At 40.3% G+C, this 21,645-nt stretch overlaps 1 protein-coding gene across 4 annotated transcripts in view; it reads left to right on the top strand.

Moving 5' to 3' along the window:
• LOC110982191 (uncharacterized) overlaps window positions 1-21,645 on the top strand; it is a 43,200-nt gene that overhangs the window by 11,446 nt on the left and 10,109 nt on the right. Inside the window, exons 2-3 of one of the 4 annotated variants that reach the window (XM_087132149.1) lie at window positions 11,817-11,905; window positions 21,088-21,281. In XM_087132149.1, the coding sequence (XP_086988275.1) occupies window positions 11,842-11,905; window positions 21,088-21,281 (258 nt within the window). In that variant the 5' untranslated portion in view covers window positions 11,817-11,841. Of the gene's footprint in view, window positions 1-11,816; window positions 11,906-14,063; window positions 14,200-17,914; window positions 17,934-21,087; window positions 21,282-21,645 lie in introns of those variants that run through there. The other 3 variants (XM_087132150.1, XM_087132151.1, XM_087132147.1) reach the window with 3 other exon arrangements.

The raw sequence follows: 21,645 nt of genomic DNA, 5'->3' as shown, positions 1-21,645 counted from the left end.
TCTTATGTTGATGAAGTTCATTGTAGTAATACACCGACTAACGGTTGTAATCATTTAGCATTCTGAAACTTTGTGAGACCTTTTGTGTTCATCCTAACTGAAAAAAACTCGGTTAAAAATGTGACAACTGAAGAGCTGTCACGTGGCAAAAAATATATGATGCATTATCATTTATCTGTTTGTTTAAGACTTTGAAGTTCGAAATGCACCGTCAGCAGGGACATAAATTGGTCTATTGGGACTAAAGGGTCCAAAGTAAAGAAAAATTGCATTTATTTCAGTAACATTGGCAAAGCTTTAAAGGAACAGACGGGGCACAGCTTGTGAGATGCATTGGTAATTAATTAAACCTAGCTAAAGACATGTTCATCTATGTTTTATTTTGCGGGGCTAGGGTGTGCCTTAACAGTCTGAAGACAAGGTTCTGTAAGGACCCTGCTTTTCATAAATGGGGTGGGGTTCCTGTCGTTGAGGGCAGGACCAGTTATAGCATACCTGAACTGGGAGGTACCTTTGAAGTCACAGGGGGTCTGCAGTGTGTTGACATTGTCATTGGTTCTGAAAAAACAGGCTGTGTTTGTGGACTGTCTGGGCCCTATTGTGAGGGGAAAGAAAGCAGGGCAGGGAGTAGCAACTGCTGTTTAGTTTGGCAGGTGAAGTGGGAACTAGAGATGGTTGGTAAGTTGGTTGGCCATTTGGGGGAGGGGCGTGGCTGATCTGAGGGTGTTGGAGATCGGTTCGCAGTACCTGTTGGGCACAGGGTCGACCATGGGTAGGCTGTCAGACAGGCTCTTTGTCATGGTAAAAAGGTGTTCACCTAGACCCAGACTCTAAGTTAAAAGGGACACGTGTCTGCAACTTTTGTGTTTATTGTGAAATGCTTGCTAAAAGAGGATATAAATGATTCATGAGGTTAAGTCTGTCCATATGAGTCCATTTGACCCGATCCATTTTTTGCGCAGTTTGATGGTTTTACACAGAGAGGCCACACCTGTTTTGGAGTCACAACCTGTTTTAACTTTGGCTGTTCTCAAAATGTGTCCATAAGGGAGCATTCCGGTACAGTTTCACAGAGTTCTTTATAAGTATGAGAGTTCCTGTGTTTGTGAACCAGTAAATACAGATGCTGGGCACCTGTGTTGTGTGCCATAATGCAGGAGGCCTTTTGTTTTATCTGCCTTTTGGAAGCTCTATTGACAGGACTGCATTTGTGGTCCTCTCACTTGTCTAGGCCCTTTGCCTGACCGGAGACGGGGGGAGGGTTCATCAACCCCAAAATGGAACTTTTGGCACATATTTTACACAAAGGCCTATCATAATGTGCGTGGGAACAATTGGTTGCAAACCGATGGATGCATGTAAGACTTAACACTTCGGTTTTCAATATTCACAGCGTATTGTACATTGGCCTGTTATGAATCTGCTCGTCACCTACATGTAGTGCCCTGAATCAGGCGCTGGGTGAAGAACGAATGGTATAAACATTATTACCGTAATTTTGGGACTGTAGGCAGCACGGCGTATAAGCCATACCAAGTAAAAAATGTGCAAATTAACATTTAGTCGTTTTAAGCCGTGGTTTATATTCCGAAAATTACTGTATATTAAAATTGTATATTTATATTTAAAAACAACAACAAGAGGTGGAACTCAGAAGTGAGTGGGGGGATTCCTTCAAACCCCTTAGCCTAGGCTGTGGGCCTGTTGTCCCAGAGGTTTCGTATTCTAATTATGGACATCGATGTATTGAGATCATAATCTGACCAATAGTGACTGGTTTCTCAGTTGTACGTGTATGCAGTGCAGAGTTGATTCCTGATGTGGTAAGTTGCTCATTTGTAATTTGCTGGTGTGCCAACCAAAAGTGTCATATATTGCTCCAACAAGTGATACGTGAGTGCGTATATGGTGTCTGCTGAAAAGAATGCAATTAGGAAAAAACTCAACAAACAGTTACATGCAGGTTCACTGATTTCAGTTTTTGTTTTGCTTTGGATTTCAGCTTTTTTTCCTCACTGTGTACAAAAGTATAGGAGATTTTCACAGTTCAGCTTCTTTATGCCTTTTTTTCAGTTGTTTTCAGCTGTTTTATCAATCTCATCCCTGTCATTGGCATAGATCCTTTATGTCATGAATGGAGCATTCTTTTTTATAGGCTGAAAATTTCTCTGGTAGATGGGTGAGGGTGGCGCACCTACCCTATTGATGTACATAGCGACCATTTTCACAGTGCATTTGTTGCTAGTGGAACAGTTTGAATTATTCTAGACCCCTTTTCTTAAGTTTGAGGAAAATAAGAAATCTTTACATCTTTCTTTTGAGATGAACATTTAATTAACATTTAATTTAATTAACATTTAATTTAATTAATTTTTCAATGGTACCATAATTTTCACATCTGTATCACGTCATCAGTGCTGACAGACTACCACAGGCATTGAAGGAAAAACTGCATCTGATGGGTTTGTACAGGTACTTACATGGTTGCTAGTATTGGATGTCAGCCTGCATGCATACCTGCTAACCACATGTTGATGGAAGAAAACTTGCGGAACAAAAACATTTTGGGAGAGAGTAAAGATAAATTTTCAAAGGACTGCATTTGTGGCCTGTGAGAAGGAGGCTGTGTGCTATTGGCACAGAGCCCAAACCGAGAGCACAATAAAGAGTATCTGCCCCAGACAAAACAAATAGACACAATGGAATGTTACTCAAGGCCAGGTGGCACTTATATTTATAGCATGGTACAATGTAATATACACATGGGCCCTTGTTGTGACATTAATGTCAGTTTTAATGGGCTGCTGGTTTTCTGAAGTTGTTGAGAAAAAAAAGAGGTGACTTAGAAAATGGGTGATGTAGCATGAAGTATGAAAGGCTTTCAATTAGTCCATTGTCATTTTTGACCGTAACAAACCACTGCCTGCCAAACATGAGGATAGGAGAGGACACAGCAAACATTGTAAGAACAAAAGGGGTGTGAAGGGAATGATAACACTCAGGCCCATCAGAAGTTTTAAAAAAATTGTTTGGGGCACCGGTGGTTTCTAACATACCTTGATCAGAACTAACTCAAGTGCGATCTGGTGCAACTCGAGGCAGGGTTTGACTACTTTAAGAAAATGTATTTTTAGCAAATGATTGTGCCAGATTCATTTCTTAATCAAATGTCTGGCTTTTTGTAATTTGTTTTAAAAACAAAGTTTGGCACCATTTTGTTTTTCATTTTATGTGTAATTTTCTTTATTTTAATACATTTTGACAACTGTGAGTTGCTTTCATACAATGTCAGGATAAATGTATGTTTTATAATTACATAACGGAAAGAGTAAAAGTTTGTACTACTATTCATGAATAGACTGAAACATCAAGTAATACTGGTCAACATTTTAAGAAGAATGTTACTTTAATGACAATTATATGAAGTGGTTCCAATGGAAGTCGTGTGATATTGAAACAAACGATTTTCAGATTGCATGTGTTGTAGGGGAGGGGGCAAAGGTCACATAGTCAAGCGGTGCATTGTTGCCATGCACATGGAATGGGTTGTCCTGCAGGGTGGCCGTTTCAGCCAATTTTCGGCAAAATGTAACAGATTTTTTGAAAAAAAAAAAGACTTTGACAGAAATTTAGCATAGTGAATTTTTCAGCAGATTTCTGGCTGAATTCTGCAAACTTGTTAACTCTAGTCGATAATATAGGAGACATGTTCTGGAGCTTTTTCTCAAAGCAGATAATTATTTTTGTCTTCCAAAAATTGGTTACAGACCCTTCCATAACAGCCTACAGAAAGCAAGTGAATCTGTAGAACTCTCCACACCAGTCTGGACTTACCCGGGTAATTAATTACCCGGGGAGTTGTTCATACCTCGGTAGAAATTAACCTGGAGAATCCCTTTCACCGCTAGAAACCTCACCCTGGTAATTTAGATTACCTGCTTTTGTGCAAACCCGGGTAATTTGTAACTATAATTCACACTGCAAAAGTGCGAGTTTAGGATTTATGGCTTCCAAGTCAGGGTATTCCGTTCACAAAAACTTCAAATCTGTGGGCCTGTTTTGCTGAGCTGAGCACATAGTTTGACCACTATATGGGGGGGGGGGATTTCAGGGAAGGGCAAGAAAAAACTCACATGGCTAACCCGTATGATAGTCTTGAAATGCCAGTGGAACATGCGCAGCCCCAGAGTGACCAGGCGGTTTTATTTCTGTCCGATTTGGCACTGCATGCAGCGTGAGGTCAAGACAGGTGCCTTACGTGTAGTATACCTAAAACAAACTCAAGTACAGGTACAAGTAAAAGCAATGTTATTGGATACCAGCTACAGTGGGCATCAGCAGTGCACGCAAGGCCATGCTGACTGTATTTACTGCTACTTGACCAAAAAAAAAAACAGGTTGAAGAAAAACTTGCAAACATTCACACAACTGAAGATAACCCAGAGAATTTTTTCACGCCCACGGTTAACCCCAAGATTTGTGAGTTAACCCACCTCGCGAAATAGGGTTAGAAATTACTCAAAACGGTGAAAGGTTGTATCAATCCGTCCTTGTGGGATACACATACGCAAGCAGATTTATGCACCAGGCATAAGAACATTGGAACACAATCAGTTGATCTGCAGAGCTGGAGCCTAGCCATGCTAGTTTGCATTGTTACTTAATCGCCCGCCTAAAGGCGCAAACCTGCAGGGTAAGGGGAGGGGATGAAGTCTTAGCCGTCTGGTCCACCCAGAGACATGACGGGATCCACAGACTTGTCCCTTCACCTCTCACACCGATTTTGAAGATATTTTTCTCCCCCTCTTATTTTTTCCCCCCCCCCCAAACAGTGGGGACCTGTGCCCCTCCCCCTTCTATACCTGTATGGGACCTTGCAGCTTTTGTCCCTTTTGTAGTAGATAGTCTAACTTCTCCCAACCATCATCCCCCAATACTTGTGTGTTCCCCAGGCTGCCGGTAGGTTCTACATAAAAAGGTATAACTTTCCATAATATGTCACTTCACATTTGGGAACTTGAGACACGATGTTGAATCCGCAACCACATTTTCAGGGGATGGGGGACTTTTAGCTGGAAGGCCAAAAAAACTTGGAAACTTTTTCATATATGTACATCCTTTTATGGCCTTTCTGAGGGGCAAGGTTGCATTTGGGGACTTTTACATGCTTTTTGAAGGAATCAAAATGCAACAGACTCTGTATTTGCCTTTTTGCATGATTTTGTTTTTAAAAATTGCTTCTCTTTTAGTGGGGAATGGTCCTCTCTCCCCTGTGGATGCACCGTTGGTGAGAAAGGTCTTTATGAACGAGTAGGTTTGGTTCATGCAGATATCCAGCGTAGATGTTTCTAAAATCTTAAATTTATAATTTTTTTCCTCTAATTTTTTTTTTTGCACGTACATATTTGCCACAATATTTATTGAAGTATTTCTCCCACCCTTACACACGTTCCCATCCAACATGAAGACACAACATTTCTAGCCGAAAATTCCTCCTGACATGCTGGTGTTTAGACCACAGTTTACAGACAGTTTACAAATCATCCTGTTTGTTGAGACTGTCCAGGCAAGAATGTGTATTTTGGAAAGAGGAGACCTTAACCAAAAAAATTTGTGCCTGACTTCTGAGCTATATATAGGGCCAGTTAGCGTATCTGAAGGTTTTGAACTTACGTGCACCCATGATGCACACAGCATAACTGTGAATTCAGTACATACAATATGTGTTGGCAGTGCAAAAAGTGTAAAAAATTTAGGTACCTACCATTGGCATTAAATGGAGGACTATGTAGCCTACATATTGTGTACATCTAGTTTTATTAAGTATGTTAGTTGCACAAGCATTCCCCTAGATACTACCTCTCCACCAATACCAGTGTTGTTCAAGAGTTTTTAATGCCGATTCCATGTACATTTATATTGCAAGATTTAAAATAACGGGAGTTTGCTAGCTCACTGTTTCTAAAATTTGCTCCTTTTCTATTATTTATAATAATACCCTACTGTAGAACATTTTCTGTTAGTCTACACACTTGTAGACAAACATACTGATCCCGCTCTCTAGGCATTCTGATTAGACTGATTGGTGTAATTTTTTCCCTATAGCCATGTTTGTGCTGGACTTTTTTCCAAAGGTTTCACCAAGCCGATGGTAAAATGAAAAATGGTCAAATGCATGGTGGGAAGAATAGTCCTGGTACGTATATTTACATGCACATTACTTTTTACGTGGCATGGCACGTAGCACCTTTCCATCGGTGCAGTTTGCCTTTATATTGCCCTGTGGATCGTGTGGCAGATTTGATTGAAATGGTTAGCATCAAGTAAAACCAGTTTTGGTGGTGGAGACAAATCAAAGAAATGTCAGTTGTGTAATACAACCACATTGAGCAGTATGAGGTAGCTGACTATTGTTAGCGTGTGAAGATATGTCGGCGTTGTGGCACATTGGCCAACCATTAATGGAGGATTACCTTGTTCACCGTTGTTAAAAAAAGTCCAGTGCGGAACACACAGAAACTTTATGTAAAGGAACGTGAATGGGGAGTAAGGATTAGCTTACACAAGGGCACAGAAGAGAAAGTTTAGGCAAGGGCATGGCAGAGAAGCCCCATTGGAACATAAATTATATAATATACTTCAGATTCCCTGTTTTCTCTTTTTGCCATCATGCATCACATTGTATCCCTTAAGGTCCTAAAGTCATTGTGTTGGAAGACACCTGATTAACACTTCTTTATTGACACATCTTTATTTTGAAACACTTTTTCCTAAACAATTCTGTGAACGGTTCCAAGGTTGTTCACCAAAACCCTCTGAAATGGCATGTGCAAGACATATCTTGGATTCATCTACATGACCAACTTGACCGTACCATGCATGCATTTGAGCTGATCTCAAAGAACTTGCCCATCAGTTGTGTTAGCACTTTGGGTTGCAGGGCTGAATTGAGGGGGAGGAGTGCATTGCAATGATCACTCAACATTTTATGGAAACCCTACTCAACTCAGATTCTGGACATGCACAGTACCTGACCTGCCAACTGCCCTCAAATACCAGTGTGCTTGTAAAAGAAAAAGTAGCCATGACCTCATCAGGAAAATTGTGCTTTATTTTGAATTAGTTTCCACAGCATGGGAACTGCAAACTTGGAAGAAGCCTCAAGAGTTTGCCAGTGACAGCAAAATTTAAAATGTTCTTTGTCTAGTATCGTATGGTCATGTGGTTCCTGGCAGGGGGAGGGAAGGTCAGCCTGTGTCCTCAGTTATGGTGTGACCCTGTTATAGCCAAGGTCAGGAGAGGGTCATGCTCCAACTAGCATAGACTGCCATCCCTTTCTATGCAGGGTCCCCCTGGTGGTTGTGTGTGTGGAGAAATGGTGTCATGGCCAGAATTGACAGTTGATCTAAAAATGTCTGCCTGGCTGCACCTGCAGGGGTATTGATAAGCGTTCTCTAGCACAGTGTCAAGATAAAAAGGATCCCTGTAACATGTGTTTGTACAGTCACCCATTGAAAGTCATCAACAATTTGGATATGTATGTGTGAAAGAACAAATTTACTTAGGTTATGTAAATCTCCCAGGTTAGGAATGCGGTGTACATAATGACACAATTTCACATTAAAAAAACCACATACACACACACACACACACTTTTTTGGCGTCTGTGCGTTTTTATATTTTGAATAGGTCGGCCAACCCCATTTTGGTGGCCAGGGGAAACACACGTTATTATCGACTCTAGCGATGATGAATGTCCTTTATACGGATCTTTTGAAATTCAGCAATAGCCGAAATGAAATAAAGCCATACCCCAAACTCAGCCAAAGTTTCATTGACTGATCCCCGTGTACGTTTCCTTGCTGCCTGTTCCTTTTTTTTTTATGTACACTAGTTATGGAATATCCTGAAACTACTGCTGAGAGTGCTACACAAGGTCAAGTCTGACACCCACACAGAGATCGAATAAAATTTGTATTTTTATTTTTCAGTTCAGTGAGCAGTGCTGGTTCGTATTGGAAAGGTAGCAACTTGACTGGAAAAAAGTGTTAAATTTTGAAACTCACATTTTTGTCAGAAACAGAGTGCATGTAGGTTGTGCTCGTAAGCCGAATGCAGTGCTGTCCAAACAAAATTAAAATGAGGGCCACTGGCTCCTAGAAAAAAAAAGTTAGGAGGTGCCAGGTCAATTTTTGTACATACTGTAGACAAATTTGCAAAATGTACAAGTTACATGAACAAAATCTGACAAAACACAGAAACATTATTCTGTCAATGATCCGCAGGACAGACAGGCTGTGGATTTTGTGCATGTGGAATAAATTGAAATGGCAACCGGTTATGTGAAAAAAAGCTTTGATTATAAAGATGAACAAAGAATTGACTGGAGCGGGATTTGAACCTGCGACCTCTGGAACCAGTGCTCTACCAACTGAGCTATCCAGCCCTACGTAGGTGGCTTTTCCCATTTGTCAATATCTCTGTTTGGGGGGTCACTAGCCAGAAGCCATTAAACCAGAAGCCATTAAAGAAGCTGAAAGAAAAGACAAGACAAGTTTGTTCTCTTATGTTTGAGCATTTCGTACCCGGGACCCGACCAGACCAAGGGGAAGCTTTGGTTGGAAACTTCAAGTACATTTGGGACTGAAACAAGTTTATTGCACTGGAATCGTGGTGTACTTGGACTGCTAGTGCCTTATTAATACACAAAATGTCTCAGCTCCCCAAACACCCTCTATACTATACAGCGTGCGGCCCACACGTGCGTGTGTGCACCTACATGTAAGCTTTGTTGCAGTTAACATGGGCTCATGCTGTGTACACAGTAAAACGGAGAAAAACCACATGATCATATAGAGATACATCGCTCGGTGCATGTAGAAGAAAACTGGGCAGCGATCGTTTGTAAAATGTGACTGACAAGGTAGGCGACTAACGGGGACAAATCATGGTCACCATTGGCAATAAGAATTAAACATTTGGTCGCACATGGTTATTTCTTAGGCCCGGATGCAACTGTTTTGGTCGCACTGTACAGCGCTGCCCGGATGTGCATCACTTTTCTCAGATTCTGGTACTCATTTAAGGAAAAAGTCTTCTCAGTTGCTTTTCATGCAAAGCCATGTTCTATTTTATTTGCATGAAATTGTGTATTACTTTTTAAATTCCTGTTGAAATTTTGGCCAGTGGATTTGTCAAAATGTTAGGTGTAATTCAGTTTTGCCGTGACAGACCTTTCAAATGTGTATTTCACATTTAATGAAGAGGTACTGTTAACTTTACAGGTATTTCTTATAGGGAAATACATGTACATAAGACTGTGCTTATTGTAATGGAGAAACAAGTGTCTATAGCGATCAGGATGGGCTCTGTGGTTGGTCAATGTCACAGTTACTCAGTCCAAAGTATGTGACAATGGAATGAACAGTGCCCTTCATTAATTAATTACATGTAGCTCCTAGCCATCCCATGGCAGAGCCAGCCATGATTTTGCCAGCCTGGGCCAGCAGACAGATTTTCTGATATGGCCCCTAAGTCACTTAGGAAATGTCTAGACTTGGGGAAACTGTATATTGTGCATTGCTGGCTGGAGTTTGGTCAAGGGAAGAAAGTGGTTCTGTTTCTCGTACACCAGCCTCACTGTAAGGTAAACATTTGCACCACAACTTTTTTTGTATGTATGACGACTACCACACATGCCTGTGTTGAGGGAATGAAATGTACAGAAAGTTAATATTAATATGCAACACAAACCAGGTTACAACTGTGTATATATGTCCCTGTTTTTCAAAACTGTTCCTATAAACAAAGAATTTTCTTAACACCATTCCCTATTCCCATTTTTTTTGGCCTCTTCATATACATAGGAGCAACACAGTAGTTTAACTTGTAATGCTTTAATACTTGGAACATGTATGTATATGTACATATCATATATAGATGTCATTACATGTAACATGTTTTTGAGGTCCTAATTCCAAGCTGATTTTGCCTGAATGCTTTGTAAATTTTTCACCCAAGAATGTACATTTAGCAATTGAGTGCTAAATGTAGAGACATACAAGTATATTGCATTCTAGGGCCACATTGTGGATTAATGAAATTGTAACAGTTGTGTCGGATACACTCCAGTGCAGTCTTTAATATTGAAGCTGATTTAAAAACATAAATCAACAAGAATGCTGTGAGGTATTCTGTGCAAACGGCCATTTGGTTGCTTGTGAGAGAATCCTTTGTGTGGTCTGAGTTCATTAGTTGCACTTGAGGTGGGAAAAGATCTTCTCAAGCTTCTAGTCATTGACGCTGTTTCCTGTTTAAAAAGCATTCCCAGAGAGTCACTTGTGTCCTTAACTATTATCCTCAGAGAGCCATCTCCTACCCGAAAAGGAAACACATAAAAGGGAAATTGTTGATTTGACGAAATAAGAGTTGCCTTAAAACAAAAACCTGATGGCCAATGACTAAGTAAAGCTTGATTCCCACAGTGCAAATTTTTGCAGGTACTAAATTAAGCTGCAGGCAGCTGGGGGTTTCAAGCCATATTGACATGATGCTATCTGAAATTTATTGTGTGTTAGGGGAGGCTGGAATTCTTCTCGTAAAATCTCTTTTACCCTCCATTAAGAAAAAAAAAAAGTATTTTGATTTAAGGGTTTGTTTTCCCTGGGTATTAATGTACCATCGAGGTGCCCTTCATTATTAAAACGAAATGCCGTCTCTGAAGTTCTTGGTTAGTTACTGAGTACTCCCTTTGCTGTATGCCGCCAGATCCTTGAATAGACGGATGTGATGTTATTAAAAAAAAAGAGAGATGAGATGAATGCCAACAAATACTGGTGGGTTTGCATAATGTGTACTTGTGGCACAAGCAAGTCATTAAAATGGAGTTTGCATGATCTTTTGTGGCGTGAAATGGTTAAGTACTTACTGAAAAAAAAAGATGAAATTGCTTTCTAGGATCATATACATGTAATGCAGGTATACCAAGGAAATGTACATCAGTCAACTCAAAATCCCACTGCCCCCCCACACACTTATTAAACCATAACTACCATTTTTTTTAGTGTGGGGAACTTTTGGCCAGTTTAGAAATTAAAGTTCTCAAAATACCATTCTGCCCACTTTTTGCCATTTCAACCTGCTGAGTAATTGCTTCATCAGAAGACTCGGCACTAACCCATAAGAGATTTGGTTATTTCTAAACCTTTTGTGGAAGACATGTCAGTACATGTTCACTTTTCCCCACAGATACAATACTTTAAATTGATCAGTGTGTGCAGGCATGTAAAGCATTGGTGCGCAAGAAAAATGTACATTACAGCTTGTGTGCTGCATCCCAAATGTCAATCAGATCAACAAATGCCAAGTCCTGCAAGCCCTGTCATCAAGGTTCTTGCAAATTGGCTAGCCAAGTCAGCTAGTAACAAGTCTTTTGGTTAGTTTGGTTTCTCCGTGCAGTCAGCCTGCGGTTTCATGTATTCTGCTGCCTTTTTCTCTTGTTTTTGTTTGAAAAGGACAATCACATTTTCCTTGTGTTATTCCATGAAGTCTTCAGACATCTTCCTCCCCATCTCTCTGCATTGTGTTCTGAATGGTTTCTGGCCACCGTGCTTTAGTATATTGAAGGGTCACACCTCCTTTGCCCACATCATGCTTCACTTCTGAACAAAAAAATTAAAGGAACACCTTTCCAAAATGTTATCCAGTTTTGTGGTCTGGGAAGTATGTGAATAGTTTGTAGATAACAACCCTAATGAATTTAAAATGGCCCTTTGCTTCAATTTAAATTGTTTCCTTTTTTATGTTATTGTTTTCAGCCTTCCTTGTTCAATTTGACGATGTATGGAGATGCCTCAGATTCAATATAATCTTTTCCTTGAAAACTCTCCATTGGCCAGATTTGTCCGTAAGTTTACCTACACACATAAACATTTCATAGATGTTAGTATAAAAGGAAGCACATTTTTCATTTTAACAAAATTGAATACTTTGGAAATAAAGTTAATGTACAGTCATTTAATGTGCAAAACTCTTGAGGTTTAAAAACACCCCGTTAAAACTACTCTCACCACACATTTGAAAAAAGACTTTTATTCGTCTGTTGTTTGTCAGTTTACAGAGTTCTGTCTTTCTGTTCATTCACAGTGGGAACCCCCCCAATTTTTTCTTTTTTAATAATTTTTTTTGTTCCTTTCTGTTTTAATTATCCATACACCATCATGCGCCATAAAGGACTTGCTGGAATACCGTGTCAAATCAGACCTCTGTTTCTCTCATTTCAATGAATTTTAGTCCTTCCTTGTGATCTTGTAATGTTCTTACCTACGCACCAGAAGCACCGCCAGATATGTTAGTAATTTACCTGGACAACATTTGAAATGTATTGCAGTTTCTCAGTTCATATTGTAAACCACAAATTGTCAGCACCTTCTTTCTCACACTTCACGTGCGCAAACAGGGGCGAAATTGAGCAACGAACTGCAAAGTTGCATTCTCACCACGGCAGGCCATTACATTCCGCAGACTGTGTATTGTAACCTCCATCATCGCAGTAATTATACCTTGACCTATATTACATCACCCCGAAGAGGGAGCAGACAATTCTATCACCGCTCCAATATGCTGACTTTCAGACTGGCACAGCTAAAGAGAAGACAAAACGAAAGGGGAAAAAGCAGAAATGAAACAGAATGATTATCTGCTTGATTTCCTGTTCTGCTGTAATTCCTCATGCACCATCCACATCCCAGACATATGAATCACCCATAATCCCCCTGGCCTAATACCAGAATGCTGAAATCGTTACCATGAAGTCCATTGCCTCCCCCCCCTCCTCCAAAGGGAGCTTTTAGAATGTGCTGTGAATGCACACACAATATGCAAAGGGATGAGAAGGTGGGAATTGTTTGGATTATCTCTTGAGATGACCTGAGCTGGTTGACCTGTGTCTACCTGTCACAACAGCCCTCCTGCATGCCTCATTGCTCAGCCCACGGCCTGATACATGTACGTTGTGAGGAACTAGAGGGGGGAAAAAAATCTGTCTGGAAGGGATGTGTACAGTTCCACAGTCACGCAATGTATTCATCAAATCCTGAGAGCTATGGAGTGCTTCTGTGTCAAAATTGCCCTACTTGTCATGGGCAAAAAAGATGATTGTAATCTGAAAGGGTTTCATGCTGTGTAATTTGTTCTTTATACAGCATTTGAATCTGCTCCTTTTTGTCTTAGTTAACCTGTTTTTCAGTAAAGGTTTGCTAGTTTAAAGGGTATTTTGATGTCCTTTGGTTTCTATTCTTTACAAATTTCCATATTCACAAGCAAAATTGTGGTGTCATTCTTTACATAAATTTAAGATAATCATACATTGGTTGGTAGAAAAATTCTTGTTTCATGGAAGTTTGCTATCTGTTTTTTCTTATTTTTTTGGCTGCAGCATCATGTGCATGACTACTTGGCAATTAGCAACCAAGTCTCCAAAATATTTAAGTAAGCAGATCCTGGGTTCAAAATTTGAACAGAATAATGTATGCATAGAATAATATCTTTGTTGAATAACGTCACAGTAGAGCAGCCTCGGTTCTGAGGAGCAAGGAAAATATTACCTTTGAAAAATGCTTTTTCAATACCCTAATCACCTCAAAGGGATGACCGATGGTTTCATACATAAAAGAGGAGCATAAAGTTGCACAGAAAATGAGTCTAAGAAATATTCATCGATAAACCCTCTGATGAAAATAACTGTTTAAGGTGGGGCAGCTTAAACAGTTGAATTCTTATTTAGAATACTACCTAAAGTTAGTAAGTCGAAGAAACTTACACTACCACCATCTTTTAAACAATTCACTTTCAGCGCAGAATTTTGATAGATGAGGCACTCCATACAACCTGTGTCGGCAGAGCGCACGTGTCTAGACATCGGGTTGTCTGGGTTTGCCTGTCGATATTTACGTAGTGTCTGTGTGTATGTGTGCAGTGGATGCACACACATCACAGACACTGTAAATGGGCTCCAGTCCACTCATGTCATAATGTCTGGATGATACCATGATATACACTACCTGATCAATGTTGTGTGCAAGCAAGGCCTTACACCCTGGCTTCTGTCGGGGCCAGTTGGACTTCTAGCAACTGCTCTTGTAGCTATGAACCTTCAGGAGTCTGTGCATGTACACCAACACTGGTATCCCTGGGCAACAGGTTTGGCTGATTTTTTACATCACTTCTGGATAGTCATAACTTTAATAATAAAATTGGCATCAGTTCATTGCAGGCTAATATTGGCTGAGAGGGCGGCAAGTTGAACTTACTGTCATGCGTGTGATTTTTAAACATTCTGCTAGAAGTTGAAGCTTAGGTGTCTCGCAGGGAATTTTGTCTGTAGTGAAGCATTCCAGTGACTAAGTCAAGGGACTGTGCATCTCACTTGGTTAACTTTGTAGGTACATTAGACTGGTGCCCAAAAGAGACTAACTTTAGGTACATGTCGGGAGACGTGACAGACATGGCCTGTGTGTGGGTACTCTTTGTTCTGTTATCATGGGCATTAATTTGCAATTCATTGCGAGGAGGAAAATGTACAATTCAAAGAATGCCAGGCCTAGGATAAATACTGTAATGATGGTGGAAGTGCAGGTGCCATTGCTGTGTTGCTAATAGGGACTTCCAAATACACTTTGGAGGCCAAGTCCAAGGAAGGCACTCCCCTGACTAAGTGACGCATTGCAGATGGAGGTGTACTTCATTGTACTGTATAATGTATTAGGGTATGTGGGTCGTAAGTGATTGACCTTTGATATCTGGTAGTGGTACCATGCCGTACATGTGTCCTGTTATGCGCTCTCATAGTCTCATTTTTATCCTAGGTTTTAAGAACCATGTTCCCATTGCACATTTCCTCCATGTCTTCTGTTTCTGGCGCTGCTCCCTGTCGTGCAAATCTTCTGTGCATTTCCACTTGGATGTTTTTGCGGTAGTGTAACATTACTTCTCTGTGACCAATGTGGTACAGTGTTGCCATTCAAAATGTGTCATCGTTTGCACACTGACAGCTTTCTACTCCCATATGTCAAATGGTTACGTTATACAATGAGATTATTTTACTAATCGCTACTAAAACTGGTTTTACTTGCTGAAACCCTCTCAGATTTCTTGTTATTTTGTTGACATCCATCATAATACCTGTCAGGCAAAATACAGAACTGCTGTGATGTGTATAGCGCCATGCTTTGTCAGCAATATGTGCACACAGGGGTCAGGGAGCTATTCTCTTCACACAAAGCATTTTACAGTGCTGTTTCAAAAGTTTTGCCGTGTGATGGCGTTCCTGTTGAATCAGTCAGGGAGGTCCTGCAAAACTACTGTGGGTCTGTAGAAATATTCTGCAACCACTGTCAGTCTGTCGAGTCACCGTGAGTGTGATGTAGCCTAACAGGGACATGAATTCTTGGAGCTTTCCAATTGGACATAAGATTGTTATCATTCCATTTCACCATGGCATTTTTACCATCAAAAGCACAGCAATTAAGCTCAAGTATGTGTTTTCCAAGTTCCAATTAATTAATAAACCTGCAGGTGCTCCACTGACCCAAGTGTAGCCCATACACCAACAATCCCGTCGGACCCAAATCGTCTGCTCTTTGCTTGGTCACATGACTGCATTGGAAACCTTTGAGGATGCCTTGCGTGCTTGGCTTCCAAGTTCACCAGATTGCTAGCACTGGCACAGTTGTAGCGACAGTTGCCGGCTGACTAGTCAGACCACAAAGGAAACTCAATCACTGGCTCATTGTGATGGCTGTACGATAATTGGATGTGTGTGGAAAATGTGTCATTTGATGTGTCTGTTTTGTTGCTGGACATACCAAGTTACAGTAGAAGCCACTTGCATACACACATACATGTGTGATATCTGGTTTAATACAAACCCTGGATACCTCCGCTTTTTATCTTTTCCTTTGGATTTGAATTATCAAGTTGAGATGTTTAGAATTTGTCATTGCTTTATCATTTCATAATGAAATACACAAACACACATTCCAGGAATGAATTGTGACGTTATGGGTCCCTCTTTTCAGTGTGATACATGTAGATGAGTTCATCAACAGCACTCTTGCAAAGCCAGTCACAGGTATTAGGTTGAACAAAGAAATGCATTTGCCAGAGTTTATGTGAAAAACTTGAACATGACTTAGTATGCTCTTGGATGAGGATGCACAGTACAGTATCCATATGTATACATGAGGGGCGGAGCAGGGTTGACTGCCATGAAAGGATTCAGTGGGCATGTGTTACTGTTTATTTTCCTGTTTTGGCTGCCTGAGGGGCTCCCCCCCCACCCCGGGCCCCATTCTCTATTCAGAGTTCTGACATGAATCCAACCATGTAGTTTGGCGGACTTACCCCATACATTAGTTGTTATGCAGTGTATATTATGGCTGAGACATAACTACAGTGATGCATGCTTGACTGATTCATTTATATAAAGGGGGATGTCTGCAATGACACATGTAGACTCTAGGCCATGGTACATGTACACGCAGTTCTGCAGAACCTGCTTCATAGAAACAGTGGGGTTTGGGGATTTTTCAAGGAAGTGAATTTGACGGCAGCTTTGGAAATGGCATGGGCCTGATAATAAGTTTGTAAATGTGCATGAAACATTTGACCAACTCTTGAAATGGATAAAACGCACTACCTTACTTAGCAACAACCAGCTGACATTTTTGAGCAACAATCTGGTCGTAAACATTGTGGTATTTTTTGGTTATTCTCGAGAGTTTGGTTTTGTACTAAGCTTGTAATATCCCAATTATGGACATTCTGATAAAGAACCTTATGTTTATAGTTATCTCAACAGGTTTTTTTGGGTAGCCAAGGTTCATGACCCAGACGTCATTGTTCATTTGAAGTTCACTCCAATTAAATCTTTGTGCAGAATGGGCAGAGTTTAAAAAGTACAGTGTATAAAGTCTAAATTTAACTTGTCAGGCACAGTGCACTACATGTACTTGATTCCAAAGTTATGTGGTGCTTGAGAACACGTTTCATCAGGGAAATGGAACAGTCTGCTCTGTGTTTGCATATCTTGACCTCTTGGCACACGAGATAGCTAAAAACCATGTCTGCAATGTTGCGATAATACACATTTGTAACGTACGTGTCTACATGTACATCAGTGGACAAATTGGAGATCAATTTATTCACTCTTGTCTGTGTAATAGAAGTTGGTAGGGAGCTTTGGTTAGGACTTCTGGCAAATGTTACAGCAAGGTTGAGGAGGAATTCCAGTTGGCCCTGATGCTACACTGTCTGTCAGTGATTTAAGAATAATATACAGAAGTCAAAACTTGTCCACAATGGCTTTAATGATTGAGAGAATTATGTTATAAATTTTGTTTCTGTTTCATGCTTTGTAGCAGGTTTCAATGTTGACATGCATTGTATGCCTGTGTGTGTATAAAACAGGCTCGAGCCAAACCCTGTGGAATTGTGAAGTACTGAAAAAAGCTCTGGAAAGCGAATGGCTGTTGGATAATGAAAGGTCCTTGCTTGGTTTGCATACACATTTATGTACGTGGGCATTACCAGTCCACCGTTGATCAAATGCAAGAAAGGGTGGAAGTTTAGCATGTGCACGTTTCTGACCTGTGGACCTTATTTCATGTGTGTTTGGAACAGGAGTGCACACACCTGGGGTGGGGGGCTTTTAAGAAGTTGTGTCTGGAACTCTGTTGGGCATTTAACTTTTAGCATGCTGAACCCAACAATATCTAACAGTGGGCACTTTCTGTTGCATTTTATTGATGTGATCAGTGAACAAAAGGCCTTTTGTTTTAGCTGTTGGATTCGCTTGGGCTCTGAAGGCTTCCCACTTGAATAGCTGTTGGATGTAAATTAGGGTAGGCAGTCAAGTAAAAGGGGCTACTGGATGGGTAAGTCTTTTCAAATAAATCTAAGTTCACCGCAAGGGTACAAAATCAGCTTTTATTGTGATGGAGACGAGTTTTGGCCCAATTCAGAACTACAGTGCTGTAGCCTCGGCTGAGTATGTTGTTGTTGCTATTTTGAAAGGAGAGTAACTACTTTGAATAACCTGGTCTGAATTCACTTTCTTGCATTTCTGAACATAGCAATAATGTAACTGATATCAGGAAAATCTGTTGCTTTGACTTATTACAGATATTATGTGTTATTCAGGACCACTTTTTTCCTACATTTGTCTGATTTTTTTTACCCTCCTTAGCAGCACATGGTATTGAGTCACTAAGTGATATAAAAATTGCTACGGGGATCTCAGTTTTGAGTTCAATGTTTTCCAGTACAAACTGCATGTCTGTAGTATCTAGCTGAATGGGATGTGTACAGCAACAGTGCCCTCTTGTGTCTTGAATGGTTGACATTTAATGGAATTGGAAAAAACTCGGCTTTGATTCAGTTTTAGCGAATAGACATTTTAGGGGCCCTTTAAGTTTTTATAATCTATTTCGTTGAGATGTAACTATAAATGTTTTGTTTGTAGTTTCAGAGGAACGTATTCGTCGTTATAAATTAATTATGCGCATTAATGTAATATAAGTATTAAGGCTTTCCAACCTAAACACCACATTTCATTTACCATTGTCACTTAATGCCTCTTTTTTTACGTAATAAATTGTCTTAAGCCACAGGGTTGTTTTGGGTCCAAAAAAAAGTTGTTTGTAGAAAACGAACAAAACAAAACAAAAAAGGGTATAGATACCTTAGCTGAATTTGAAAAAGAAGTCAGGCACCGCAGGTACTGACTCTTCAAAAATCATTTGCTCAGTTCTGGTACTATACTTTTGAGTGATACCTCTTCTGTTGCTGCACTCCAAGATTCTACTGAGGAGTGATATTGTCACCATGAATGGGACATTTTATACAGTGGCCATGTTCAAGTTTCACACGTGGTCTCCAGATCACCCTTACTCATTCTAAGTTGACTGCAAAATGTGAAAATTGTGACACATATTTTTCAGTACCATCTTGCAAAAATTTGAATGCAGCTTTTGTTGGTAGAGCATCAGTAATTTTGATAAATATGTGATAGCATTGTAACCTGTTCAGACAGTCTCACACTTGAGCACATATCATGTTTCATTACCTGTATGCCTTGTCATTGCCATTGCTGGCAAGCAGTGAGACATTTGGTCATAGGATGTACAGCAGACAATCACAATTTTTCTGGACCCGAAATTAATACTTTTTTGGAACAGGTTGACCTGTTTATCAGGACAGCTCTGAGGATCTAGAGTCATCAGAGAAAATGTCAGGTGATGTTTTGTGTCGGTTTTCTGTCCGCATTCAGTCACTGTACTAAAAATGGCCTGTCGCAAGATTTAACCTGGACCTGTGTGTGTTTTGTCTGAATGGTTGTGTCAGTTAGAACAGTTTGTTGGCCGCAAAGTTACAACTCAAAGAAAGTTAAGGATCACTTTTTCTTAACTTGTTTTTCCGAGCAATGAGAGGGGTCTAGTTCTTTCATTTTTTGTTTGTCTAGATGGTGTTCTCTTTGGAATAAAATATTTAAAAACTCTTTCAAAACATCAAATGCGCATTTTCTCAAAATGGACAGTTTCAGGGAAAAGTCAGATGACAACTAAACAGTGGTCCTTAACTTTTTTTTGAGTACTGTATCTTGTGTTGGAGCCCATCTTTGCCAAATTGATGTTGGAATGATTAGGTGGGAGGTTAGTTGGGGGCAAGGCAGAAAGGGAAGCGTCGCTTTCAGGGGTTGCTTCTCGCAACATGTAATCTGACTAGTTCACCCAGCAGGAAGCTATGGCTTCAGTTGGAAAGGTTTCTTTTTTGTGCAAAGCAAATGATTTCACTTGAGCCAAGTGCACTGCATTCGACAATGTCGACTGCAGTGATACAGAGCAAGAGAGTCTTTCGTTGTCATGTGCACCAACGGGAAGTGGGGCTATTGTGTCAGTCCTGATGAAGGGCGTCACCAGTTTTCATCCCAGTATTAGATATTGTTTGGTTACAAAGCATCCGTTACAGCTGGTTATATGAAAACTTTTTTTCCTGTACAAATTTTCACAAAATTTGGTGGACAACAGCCGTTTTTTCTCTCTTTTTTTTTCAACTTGGAGTGCAGTGCCAGTCATTTCATGCATCATTGACTACTGCCTTAAAATGACATGTATTATAAATCTCCCATAATCAATAAAAAATTATGTTCAGGCAGCTGTTTCCAAACCCAGACATTTTACCCCGCAAACACACCTCAGAATATGTTGCCAATAATTGTGTTTGGCAGACAGGAGAGAATTTATTGTGTGTGAAGTGGCACATAGCATTTTTTTTTTTTTTTAATTGTGTGCTGAGTGTCTGGAACGGTTTATTGTTTGGACAGATGTATGTACGTGTGAGATGGGAAAACGTAAAGAGGAAGCTGCCGAAATTAGCGATGTTCTGTTGTTCTTGTGCAGCATGAACAGGATATGTTGACAGGTGCAGAGAAGCATGTGAACCGTTCAGTGTATGCAGTGCCCAGAATAGTTTGATGATTGTGGTTTTGTGCAGAAATTACATTGTAACTTCTGATGCTAGTGTGTGGTGAATACCTCTCGGTGTTTTTGTTGAGTATGGCAGGGTTGCATTTTCACTTTCAAAAATGGTAAGGCATACAACCTGCACATAAAATTGAAGGAAAAAAATAAAACATTTAAAAGTACAGCCCGTGCACTTTCCAAGAACTGTTTAACGAGCCATACAGCCTACTCAGTCTCTACATTCGGGCATAGTCTCATACTGTAGGGCACCTGTTTTCATTAGACATGGCCTAGTTATTCGCTGAAATGTGCTTCAAACTGGAGTACACAGTGGGCACCTGATGCAAATGCTCACATTAAATAAGTATACATGGGAAAAAAATACAAAAATTCCCCAAAGCCTATGGTTTAGTTCACTTGTATGAGCCAGTTGTGTATACAGTCATTTTTTTGTCCAATCCATGTGGTGCCAATGAATGTGTTTGCTTCCACACTCAGCATGCCATCTAAAGCATGGCCTTAAATTTATGATGTTTTGATTGTTGTGGTTTTTCCCATTTCCATACAGATGATAGCAAAAGTCAAGAGACCAACAGCAGCCTTCACCTGTTCTTTTTAGCTATCCTAGCGCCAATCACACTTGTCTGCCTGCTATGCTGTTTAATTATGTACATACGCCAACGCAACGATCTCCTGATGCCTCCACTACATCACAGATCCCAAAGACTCTCTATGTCCACCCCATCTGATACCACACCACCAGTAAGTCAACAGCGTTCTCTGTCAACACTAATTCCCCAAACTTTATGCACCTGGAACCATTTTGAATCTGCCAAAATTTTCTTTCGGCAAACACCCTGTGAACTTACACTTCCCAGGGTCAATCATGCACCATGTGTAGTAGTAGTGACCGAGTTCTGTCTTCTTCAGTCCAACAGCATCATGCTTAATCACTGGTAGATCTTGATGGTTTGTATGGGATTATGGTTGGCAACTGAGGACACGCCCTTGCCACTATGGCAACATGCTTGTTGGCCTGTGCACAGAGTAATGGTGGACAACAGTTGAACCGAAATTTTGATAACAGTTTCCTTCATCCAAGTATCCACTGATTGGAGTGAAAAAC

This window comes from Acanthaster planci, unplaced genomic scaffold (genome assembly GCF_054643075.1).
Source record: "Acanthaster planci isolate LZ-2023a unplaced genomic scaffold, COTS_SCS Contig101, whole genome shotgun sequence".
In the NCBI taxonomy this organism is placed as follows: domain Eukaryota; kingdom Metazoa; phylum Echinodermata; class Asteroidea; order Valvatida; family Acanthasteridae; genus Acanthaster; species Acanthaster planci.
Note: the sequence above shows the minus strand (reverse complement) of the source record. Positions and strands in the feature narration are given on the sequence as shown.